Source organism: Hordeum vulgare, chromosome 6H (assembly GCF_904849725.1).
Source record: "Hordeum vulgare subsp. vulgare chromosome 6H, MorexV3_pseudomolecules_assembly, whole genome shotgun sequence".
Classification (NCBI taxonomy): Eukaryota; Viridiplantae; Streptophyta; class Magnoliopsida; order Poales; family Poaceae; genus Hordeum; species Hordeum vulgare.
The window spans coordinates 44,408,112-44,420,564 of NC_058523.1; the positions used below are offsets into that span (position 1 = coordinate 44,408,112).

At 43.8% G+C, this 12,453-nt stretch overlaps 1 protein-coding gene across 1 annotated transcript; it reads right to left on the reverse strand.

Annotated features, from left to right (window-relative positions):
* Positions 1 to 7,039: 7,039 nt before the first annotated feature.
* LOC123405038 (receptor-like protein 3) lies at positions 7,040 to 9,166 on the reverse strand. The gene has a single exon (XM_045098900.1). The coding sequence runs from the start codon at positions 9,164 to 9,166 to the stop codon at positions 7,040 to 7,042; it is 2,127 nt and encodes a 708-aa protein (XP_044954835.1).
* Positions 9,167 to 12,453: the final 3,287 nt, after the last annotated feature.

A 12,453-nucleotide genomic window follows, 5' to 3' on the forward strand; every position in this document is an offset into this window, starting at 1 on the left:
TTAGCGATCCACGGGCTGCGCTTTCATTGGTCGGCCCAGCTCCACCGAAACATTACTCTCCTCCACAACGATTAACTGAAGAATTGCTGTATTTTGTTAACTGAAGAATTGCTATGCTACGAGAGAGTGCAGCGTTGCCGTGGCCAAAGTCGTGGACGAGGGGGAGGGCTCAAGGACATTGGAACGAAAGCAGGTTTTGAAAACTTTGAAAATGAAAATAGTTAAAACCCCACCAAAGCTTAATTTTGGAGTGACTAAGAAAGATCCAAACTTATTTTTTCATTTTGATGTTTTAAACTTGTTTTATTTACGATTTTCGATTAAAACCATTATTATTCAAAAGAAAATAAATAATATGAATATTCATCCAATAAATAGTGAGGCTTCGGAATGACATTATATAGGTCGAATACAAGTCTAGGAAATTTATTTGGCTTATTTAGGAAAGGTGGAAAAATATACTTGCTTAGAAAAGGGCTGTATACCCTACCTTCGGGGATCATTTGAGGCTCATTTTTCACGACTTGGTATTAATGCTCGGATTGATGACCAAGTTAAAACAAAACAAGTAAAAACATTGCAAATAGCATCACATCATTAAAACAACAGATTATTACAAATAGCATCACATCATTATTACAAATGTTGGTTCAACTTTCAAATTTTGAATTCAAATAACAAGTCTTTACTTCAAAACACAATTGCCAATCACATCATTATTACAAATTTTGGATTCAAATAACAAATCTTCACTTCAGAACACAATTGCCAAATCTATTTATTTTGCCTTTTCTTACCACTCGATTTCTTTGAATTCTCAAATTTTCCTGCGGACAACTTGTTGATGCTCCTGGTTTTCTTGCCACGACCAGTAGGCCTCCCCACGGCAGGGCCAAACACCTCAGCATGCTTCACCTGATGCACCTCCTCAACTTCAGCAACAATTTCACTTTGCACAGCAAGCTCCAAAACAGGTTCACTTTGCACAACAAGCTCCAGAACAGGTTCAGTTTGCAGAATTGGTTCATGTGCATCGAAAACAGGTTCACACTGCTCCGGTGCATTGAAAACAGGTTCACACTGCTCCGGTGCATCAAAAACAAGTTCACTTTGCTCTGCTGCGTCAAGAACATGTTCAGTTTGCTCCGGTGCATCCAAAATAGGTTCAGTTACTGGATTAAGCCTTCTCTTCTTTGTACATCCATTGAGTCTTGCGTTTTTCACTGGCCAGTACTGTTCAACAACAAGAGGTGGCATTTTTTCTGCACGCTTTCTCTTGAAAAATAAATCATATCACTTGATTAGAGACTGAAAAAGCATAAACAACAAGAAACAACATAAACAGTAACATTAACATACTTTGGTCTTTCCGGAGTGTAACGACATTTTGGTGAACCAATTCTATGCCCAAGTTCCTCACACAACTTGCATATGTTTTTGTTACCTTCTTGAGCCCTTTTTGGCTTCACATCCTTATCTTTTTTCCCTTTCTTACTACTCCCACCTCTCTCAAACCATGCTTTGAATCTGCTCTGTTTGGGCCTTCCAACCTTTCTTCTAGTGATGGGTGGACACATGAAAAATTCAAAGTCCACCTCAGGCCACTGTGATTGGTCTGTCAGTGCTGGAATTGGAGTAGCATATGCATCTCTGAATCTCTGTACTGAGTAATAGTCATGCAAGTATGGGTGCATATTTAACTTGGGTCTAGATGTTAAAAATAGTATGGCGTGCTCACATGGTTTCCCAGTGTGTTGCCACTCTTGGCAAGTGCATTCATGCAAATCAGTGTTGACAACATGCCTCTTGCTAGTCTTTGTATCTCTAACTTCAGCACCCCATAATGAAGATTTCGCAACAGCTAGATGTGAAAGCTTTCGACTCCTATTAACCACCTGTTGTACCATTGCTGGTAGCTTATCCCCTTGTAAAAGCTCACCAATTCTTCTTCTCAACTCCCACATACGCATGATCATGATCCTGATTTGGTCCACCATGTCATGCACAGACAAATCTTTCAACTCCTTCACCTTGTTGTTGAAACTTTCTGCCAAGTTATTGTTGATATGACCACACTTGATGGCAGTATTAAAACCGGACCTATACCATAAAATAGAATGGTATGTGTTCAACCATGTAGAAAAATCATTCTCACCACATGCTGCCATTATCTTACCAAGGTGATAGGAATAGGTCTGTGTGGTGTAGGATCTTGGGCTGGCCACATACGCCCAAATTCTTCCCGCCTGAATTTTTTGATCAAATTCATGCACATATGGCCAAAGAACTGCCTCTGCTCAACATGGGAGAAAACAATCTTGACTGCATTTTCTAGCCCTTTGCATGCATCTGTGTGGATGGCCAAAGGTGATACTGGTCCTATGCATCTTTTCAGCTGCATCATGAACCATGTCCACGATGCCTCTGTCTCTGATTGGAACATTCCAATGGAAACAAGAAACATCCAGTTGTGTCCATCTAGAGCATTGCATGCTGCCAACTGACCATTCCACTTTACAGTCAAAAAGATGAGTCTATGCTCAAATATGGACGGCACCCTGCTTTAAATCCATCGATGCAAGGCTTTAGACACATAAAAAACTTGCTGAAATAAACCTTGCCATCCTCTTTTACATCAGTATCTATCTCTACCACACTTTCAGGTGACCTCTTCTCCACCTCTGCTTTAAAGTTATACAACATCCTAAATGTATTTGCCTAATCACCGTATAATGCTTTCACTGCCCTTTGTTTTGCCTTGAACACTGTGGTATATTTCAGCATAATAGGGTATTGCTTTTCCAAGTCAACTTTAAGTATCTTTGTTGTAGTGTTTGGTGTCTTGGCTAAAATAGAAGTAATCTTTTCTGTAATCCAAAGCTGTGATGTCATCCTTGAAACTGTCTGTGAACTAGTAATACAAGTATGCTGATTTGGGATTTGATTTACCATGAGTGTACTTCCATCAGGTTGTCGTCTAGCAGATATGTACCACTTACAAGGATTGGCACCTCCATCATAACCTTGACACCTAGCATAACATTTCTTTCGATCAGTCCACAAAGTCTTGGCCTCAAACTCACGATTCACTGCATAGGTCTTGAAACACATCCTAAACTCATCCATGTTTGGCCACAACTTCCCCACTTCAATAACATGGTTCTCTTTATCATACAAATTTACTTGCTCATTGTCATCTGCATCATCCACATCATCTGCACCCATTTCCATCATATGCTTGAGGATATCAACATCATCTTGAGGGTTTGAATTTCGGGGGTTAGCATCAGCAGTCACACTAGTGTCATCTTTCTCCTTATCTCTGTCATCAACTGGAATGCCAAATAATTTGGCCATCTTAATGTCAGCTATTGGTGCAATGATCAAATCTATACGTTACTCTAAATCTACATCATTCCAATCAATAGAAATAACTATTCCAGCACCATTGTGGCCCTCTTCTTCATCAGCATCATCCCTTCTTTCTTCACCTATTATTGCCAGTTCAGAAATCATCGGCAACAACATCTGCTTTTGTGCAACCCACTCAGCATCTGCCATCTGTGAAGCCATTTTTGATTGCACATAACCAACTTTGGAATCAGATTTCAGATCAATTAACTCTGCATAAAAAGTTGCAGCTTTGCTTGTCCAACCTTCTTGTCGATCAATTTCAGCTACCATATCTTCCCCATCCTCGAATCTCACATAAGAACCCTTCCAATTGTCGAACCGTAGCAGTGATATCTCTTGATCTGGACCCCCAAACAATACTCTCCCCAATTCGCTCCACCAAATTCTTGACGGCCTTCTCCTCCATGCTCTGCAACTCCTGTGGATCAATATCTCTACAATCGACATCCCACCGAACAAATGTATCTCTATGAATGTCTTGGACGCTACCATCAACTAGCTTGACTTTACAAGGAAAGAATTCTACTGTAATTGCGAAGGTAGGCGTAGAATCTCCCCTGCCCCTGTTTGTCAATGGCGGGAAGGGGGAAGAGGTAGTGGAGTGAGGTACTTCAGGGGACGGCGCACAAATGGAGTTCAAAAACAACTAAAGAAGGGGGGTTGAGTGCATTACCGATTAGAAGTATTCTCTCCTCCCTCCATCTCATTAAATCCGTCCACGACACACACATCTATTTCAAATCGGCGGGGGAAACAGAGAGTGAGGCAACAAATCCTTGCAAAATTATGAGGAATGGAGCTAGGTTGCGAAATTACTCACCAGAGATAGCTCCTCGTCGCCGAGAAAGGCTATCCATTGCCCCCCAGAAGAAAATCGCTGCCGCCGCCGGAGAAGAGGCACAGGGCGGCGGGAGCCGTCGAGCAGGGGAGAATCAAGCGGAAGGAGTCAACTCGCGGGCAGCGTAGCAACTAAAGTAGGTCCCACCTGGCGGAGCACATAACCCCTGTCCTAACAGGTTGTCCTAACCTAACCTTGTCGTCCGTTAATAGCCAGACGATCGTTTTATCAGTTATTTCTGTTTGAGCTATTGCCACTCGTGAAAACGTTGCACGTGAACCATTTCAGCCAACGATGTCGTTGTCCATCCAAGTCACCTGAATGATGTCGTACATGAGCTATTTACCCGTTCGCTATACGACGTGGTAACTATCTGCGAAAACATGCTTGTTGAACATCCACAGTCGGAACCTACATCAACATGAGACATGACGGAAGGCCGGGGCCTGTCATTAGAAAGCAGCATCGTGCTCGGCTCTCTGGTGAACTTTGCTTGACCGAAAGGCCATGGTCCCACGGACGGGAAACACCTTCTGTTTTCCAGAGATACGTGAGGATTGCGCTGGCCAAAAAAGTTACATGAGAGATTGCTAGAGATACGTGAGAGAGAAAGGGAGGAATACCTCAGAAATCGAGCCATGAGAGATTGATCTAATTGAGTCGATGGTAATTATGTACAGGATGGGTCTGGTTTATGTACAGGATGGTAATACTGTATTGTGACTTGTGAGAAACATTTTGTCTCTATTTCCATTCTGTGTTGAAGAGGTAAGGGCATGCGAGTCTTTTTTGAATGATGTTAGTCTCAGTTAAGAACTAGTGGTATTTTGGCTAGATAAAACTGAACTGATTGCTATTTTGGCAAGTTGGCTTTTACTAGTGGTATTTTGACTAATGATAATTTGGCTATTGTCTGTGAAAAATAGGGGATGCTTCCAATCTCGCTGGCTCGCCGCTAGCCTCGCCGGCCGCTGTCACCCGCCAGTCCTCCCAATCTGCCAGGCGCCACCACGCCCATCGTGCCCCCGCCATCGAGTGCCCAGCAACACCCCCCTCCCTCCTCCTCCCCACCCCCAAAGTCCGCAGTCGGCAGCACCGCGGCAGTCCTGTGCACGACGGCTGACGGGGTACACGCGTACAAATGCAGCGGACATCTCCAATTTCTTATTGGTTCATTACTCATTACAAATTTAGGGGTTGATAACTTGATAGTGCTGTCCAGTTATATCATAATGATGTGTCCAGTTATATCACAATTTGATAGTGCTGTCTTCTGCCGCATACATACGTGAACACATACACTGTAGAAAACATAATTTGATGTGTTATTGATAAATTAGTTAGTAAGTTAGCATGTTAGATGCTGTTAGTGCCTTCACATCTACAAAGGAATCGATGGTCATTGCCATCAGAGTGTACTTGCGAGGCACCGCACACAGAAATTCAAGCACCACCTTATGCTCAATAATGGGATCATTGAGTAGCTTTGGGTCTTCAACGACGGTGGTCAATCATGGCACAAAGTCCTCGATGGACTCCACATCACAGAACGGATGCTCGGTGAACCCGTGGTGGCGCCTCCATAGCCTCACGCAATCTTTCACACCCTATTTCAATGTCCCGCGCTGCCTTGGCGCCGTACTTCCCCGCAATTATTCGCACCATCTCTGATGGCACGTCCTGCAGCAGCGCAGCGAGCGGCTACTGATTGTTGTGATCATTAGCACACTAGTCTCGATGGCGTCCCACGTCATCATCGTGCAGTCCGTGTAACTGGTGCGCGTGAGCGTTGGGTATTGAGCAACCCTGTTGCTTTCCCTCACTACTCCGTCGCACGCCATCAGTTCATGCCTGCCACAGCGTGTTGGACTCGAGCTGCAACGTGCAACGGGAGATGGCGACGATCTGCATCGGCCTGTAACCGTCACCAGGGTGCATCACCGGCCAGTTTGAGAGCGAGTTTGTGGGCTGGAGTGTGTGAACCACCAGAGCTCACCATGGACCCAAATGGAGTTTTTGATACCAGTTGTAGTTGCAGCGGTGCTCGAGTTCGATGAAGACAACAAGGACACGAGTGATTTTGTGTAGCATACTGAATTGCTACTTTTCTATTTTCTTCTCCTTTTATCCAGTGCAAGAACTACAAATACGCTAGTCGCCCCGCTACTTCGGCCACGATCCGTCATTGTCATGCCATCACATGACCAACTGTTGATACCTTCGTCTATGCTAACTACTCCCTCCTTTCCTAAATATAAGTCTTTTAAGAGATTTCACTAGTGGTCTATATATGGAGCAAAATGAGTGAATCTACACTCTAAATTATGTTTATATACATCCGTATATAGTTTATTAGTGGAACCTCTAGAAAGACTTATATTTAGGAACGGAGGGAGTACTTGTAGAAGCTAAAGAATTGGTCTGGGCGCTACATGCATGCCACAACCGGCAAGTTCACGGGCAAACATGCGGTCGCTAAAAACAAAGGCTAGCTAATTAACTAGCTGAAAGATAAGATTAAGGAACAAAATGGAAGTTCGAATGCATTTTCTGTTCCAAAAGATTTCAGAGATGCAGAGAGTCGAGAATGACGAGTTATATTGTACCAATGCCTCTTCAGTTTGAATTGTCACACATATTACATATTTGTACATATCCAAGAAATACAATAACCCTTAATCCTGAAAAATTATGTAGAACTAATTATGAGTTTATGAATCGTACTTAGAGGATAAGCTTATTTACTGGACGAAGTTGACATAAACAAATACCCAACTAGGAGTAGTACTAGCCAAAATACCTTGATAGGACTATCTGATCATACAACACCCCTACACCAAAGAACGCACTGAAGGCAATCACGCATGCCACCTTGTAATCAGTTTGTTCTGTTGATAGAACAGTGGATGGAGGTGCTTCTGCTAAACCACATTCGTGAATGATCATAGACCCGCAGAGCTTTGCATTCCCATCAAAGCTCGAAGCCCCAAATGTGTTGAACTGGCCTCCAGATGGAATAGGACCTTCTAGATCATTGTTAGAAACATTAAACACTGCAAGGAAGTGCAGGGTGTTCAATGTAGCTGGGATTGCACCCGTGAGATTGTTGTTGGACAAGTCTAGAACCTGCAGGTCTGTGAGATTGAATATTGATTCCGGGATCTGTCCTGTTAAGTCATTAAAGCTAAAATTAAGTGAATGGATGGATTTCAACTGACCGATATCCAAAGGAATCTCACCAGTGAACTTATTGTTGCTTAGATCCAACAATATAGGGAAAGCGAAAGCTTGGCGATATTGGTGTGTTTGAGCTGGATAAACAGGCAGTATGAAGTCCCTTGGGTTTGCTGACTTTAGCATTGGCATATCCATCAATGCTGTTGGAATTTCACCTGTGAGGCTGTTGTTTGATATGTCAAGATAGAAGACATGGCTTAGAGCTTTGATCCAGGCTGGTATTATTCCGGTGAGTTGATTGTTAGACAATATTAGTATCTCTAAATTCGCTAGCTTTGATATCCAGAAAGGTATTTTTCCCGATATTGGGCAATTACCTATAGCAAGAAACCTAAGATTTTCAAAGCAGCCAATGATGTCATCCACTGGCATGGTCTCATGCTGGAAGTTGCGCCCAATAAGAAGGGTGGTGAGGTTTTTGGAGCTCCCAAGAATCTGAAGTGCATGTGTTATGTTTGTAAGATTATTATAGTAAAGTGATAGGAACGATAAGGACTTCAGATTGCCGAGCCCTTTGGCTAGCTGGCCTTGGAAATTATTGTAAGATAGTCGTAGTGCAACTAGATTTATGCAAGTGTAGATACTTTCCGGAATTGTGCCATTGAAGTTGTTCTGTATAAGATCTAAAGACATGAGATTCGGTAGGTTGGAAAAATTGACCTTGTTGAGTTGCCCGTAGAAATTGTTGTAGCTGAGGTCGATGATTATGAGATTTGTACAGTTGGCCAAAGCATATGGAAGCTGCCCATACATGTTATTATTGTTCAAATGGAGCCCCTCCAATCTCTTGAGATGACCTATAGACTCCGGAATTTTGCCACTGAAGTTGTTCTCTCCTAAATCAAGGGTAACCAAATTGGTAAGTTTGGCAATATTCGTGTCTTGAAGTATCCCTTGTAAACCACTCCTGGGGAAAGAGAGGAACTCTAACGAGGTAGCATTGGAGAGTTCATCTGGGAGATTCCCGATGAGGTTGTTGTGGCCAACCTTGAGCACTCTGAGCATGGAGCAGCTACCTAGTTCAGGGGGAATGCTCCCTCTGAATCGGTTGTAAGAGAGCTCAAGCACAACCAAGGATGGAAAGCTGTTGCAGAAATGAGTCGGTAGTATCCCAGTAAAGCTGTTGTTACTAGCGTTGAGCGCAACCATGTTTTTCATGGCCTTCCATGTGGTTGGTGGGAACTGTCCTGTAAACAAATTGCTCGAGATGTTCAACACCTTCACTGGCCGGGCAGGCGTAGATGACAACTCATGTAGGTCTCCTTCGAGGCGGTTAAAGCTGACGTCAAGGATGACGATGCTGCTGGAGGATACCAGTTCTTGTGGTAGACCACCAGATAGCATGTTGTTTGACAGGTTGAGGCATAGCAATCCAGGGAGGTTACCAAGGGAAGGAGCGATGTGCCCCTGAAGACCCCTAGAAGCCAGCAAGACATCGGTAACAATCTCATCCGTACTGCAGGTGATCCCTTCCCACTGGCAGCAATCCGTGCCATGCTGCCAGGACGCACCGAGGTCGCCGTGTTGTGAGAGGCCAGCGACGAACTGGAGAAGGGAGCTCTTCTCCTGATCCGTGCAGGAACTGGTGGGAGAGGCCAAGCAGATCAGCAGCACAAGAGCAAAACCAAGGTGAAATATCTTGCTGCATGTCTTGATGGAAAGATGGAGTGTCTGCATGGTGTTTTGGCGCGCGAGACTAGTACAGGAACCGGAGCTTATGTTGTTCCCTGACTAGGTAAAGCATCAACGGTAGTCTAATCATGAAACAAAGAAGCAGATCTTTCTCCCCTTTGGTCTGTCCCTTGTAGTCCTAGTCACCACAAGGAATTTTGGGTCCAAGAAATTGGATCTTTCCCAACTGCCCCCCCAGCCCAACGGGCAGCTTCCAAGTAGTTCACGCTGATGTTTCAGTATTGGTTCCATGCTGCAATAAGTCAATTGCCCAATATTCCTGAAATGCATTGTGGATTTTCTAGTCATCCTTGACTCAATCCTTAGTGAATTTCTACAGCCTGCCTTGGTTTACTTGCCCTGACATCACTTGACTTACCGACCGCACTAAAGATATCTCACCTGCTCTTACTACCACTGACCGAAAATATTACTTCTTCATACATCATTACCTTTTCGGAACAGAAAAAATGCACCTTTTTTATGGCAAAACCAGTTGCTGAAGGTTTTGTAGAAATTCAAGCAACGAGATATTACACGGGAAGAACATTTCGGGAAGGCGCTCGCAATCATCAGCTTCAGAATAAGGGTGTGGAGTGGACAAGACCAAGTGGAGGGCATGAAGATGTGACATTTTGTTGCTTAATGAACGCGGTCTGTTTTCTGTTCCAGTCTCTTTGTAGTTGGTGTAGTTGTGTAGCTGCGCTGTGTCATTATTATTTTGATATCGCAGTCTGTAGTTGATCGTCATACATGTGGTTAATGACATCCTCCTTCTGACTGAGAAACCAATAGCAAGTGGCTGGCTCTCCACATAATTTAGGCATTCAGAGACTGAGATTTAGCATTCGCCATTTCTACTGTTGTTGTGGGGGTTGCTTCTCCTTCTTTTCCTTGTGCTAGATATTTATTATGCACTAGGGGAAGAAGGAATAGCAACCATCATCGACGATCGACAAATCAGGTGAGGGACTGTCCACCATATATGAGAGAAGAAGAATGCCGACTGTTGTTGTGGTGATCGCTTTTCCTTCTTCTCCTTGTGCTAGATATTTGTTATGCATTAGGGGAAGAAGGAATAGCGACCATCATCGACGGTCGAGAAATCAGGTGAAGGAGTGTCCACCATATATGAGAGAAGAAGAATGCTGACTGTTGTTGTGGTGGTCGCTTATCCTTCTTCTCCTTGTGCTAGATATTTGTTATGCACTAGGGGAAGAAGGAGTAACGACTATCATCTACGGTCGAAAAATCAGGTGAGGGAGTGTCCACCATATATGAGAAAAGAAGAATGCTGACTATTGTGGGGGTCGCTTTTTCTTCTTCTCCTTGTGCTAGATATTTCTTATGATTAGGGAAGAAGGAATAGCGACCATCGTCGACGGTCCAAAAATCAGGTGAGGGATCGAGTGTCCACCATATATGAGAGAAGATGAATGCCGACTGTTGTTGTGGGGTCGCTTCTCCTTCTTCTCCTTGTGCTAGATATTTGTTATGCACTAGGGGAGGAAGGAGTAGCGACCATCATCGACAGTCGAAAAATCAGATGAGAGAGTGTCCACCATATATGAGAGAAGAAGAATGACGACTATTGTTGTGCGGGTCGCTTCTCCTTCTTCTCCTTGTGCTAGATATTTGTTATGCACTAGGGGAAGAAGGAGTAGCGACCATCATCGACGGTCGAAAAATCAGGTGAGGGAGTGTCCATCATATATGAGAGATGAAGAATGCTGACTATTGTTGTGCGGGTCGCTTTTCCTTCTTCTCCTTGTGCTAGATATTTGTTATGCATTAGGGGAAGAAGGAATAGCGACCATCATCGACGGTCGAAAAATCAGGTGAGTGAGTGTCCACCATATATGAGAGAAGAAGAATGCCGACTGTTGTTGTGTGGGTCGCTTCTCCTTCTTCTCCTTGTGCTAGATATTTGTTATGCACTAGGAGAAGAAGGAGTAACGACTATCATCTACGGTCGAAAAATCAGGTGACAGAGTGTCCACCATATATGAGAGAAGAAGAATGCCGACTGTTGTTGCGGGGTCGTTTTTCCTTCTTCTCCTTGTGCTAGATATTTGTTATGCATTAGGGGAAGAAGGAATAGCGACCATCATCGATGGTCGAAAAATCAGGTGCGGGAGTGTCCACCATATATGAGAGAAGAAGAATGCCGACTGTTGTTGTCGGGGTCGTTTCTCCTTCTTCTCCTTTTGCTATATATTTGTTATGCACTAGGGGAAGAAGGAGTAGCGACCATCATCGACGGTCGAAAAATCAGGTGAGGGAGTGTCCACCATATATGAGTGAAGAAGAATGCCAACTGTTGTTGTGGCTGTCGCTTTTCCTTCTTCTCCTTGTGCTAGATATTTGTTATGCATTAGGAGAAGAAGGAATAGCGACCATCACCGACGGTCGAAAAATCAAGTGAGGGAGTGTCCAACATATATGAGAGAAGAAGAATGCCGACTCTTGTTGTGGGGGTCGCTTCTCCTTCTTTTCCTTGTGCTAGATATTTGTTATGCACTAAGGGAAGAAGGAATAGCGACCATCATCGACTGTCGAAAAATCAGGTGAGGGAGTGTCCACCATATATGAGAGAAGAAGAATGCCGACTGTTGTTGTGGGGGTCACTTTTCCTTCTTCTCCTTGTGCTAGATATTTGTTATGCATTAGGGGAAGAAGGAATAGCGACCATCATCGACGGTCGAGAAATCAGGTGAGGGAGTGTCCACCATATATGAGAGAAGAAGAATGCTGACTGTTGTTGTGGGGGTTGATGAGGACATCAATACCATTGCTACACCCACAGCACCAGCTGCTATACATACTGGACCAGTTACTAGAGCTCGTGCACGCCAATTGAATTACCAGATACTTTCGTTTATTGGGAATACTTCTAATGTTCATGAACATATGATGCTGCCTAAGTTAGATACTTTTGTTGTTCTCATGAATGAAGGACCTAGCATGGACAAGAAGGATATCCGTTGGAGCGGGATGAAGCATGGCAAACAAGGGGCACGCGCGGGAGAGAACAATGGAGCTTCCCTTGGTGATTTCCGCACTTTAAAGCCACCATAAGGAGAGCATGAAGACTTTGGACGAAATATTCAAGACCCCACTTTATTAATTTCGTCCATAGGCTATTATAGGTGTTGCGCCACCTTATTTTTGGGCCAGGTCCATGTAATTTCGAAATACCATAATATAGGCTATTTTTAGAGTCCGTATGTGTGGGGAAACCGAGACTAGGGCTGTTTTCGGAACCCTTCCCCAAGGGTTACGAAATTGCCTCT

Excerpts from the sequence above, each read along its gene's own strand:
- LOC123405038 (XM_045098900.1), bottom strand. The coding sequence starts at position 9,166 with ATGCAGACACTCCATCTTTCCATCAAGACATGCAGCAAGATATTTCAC.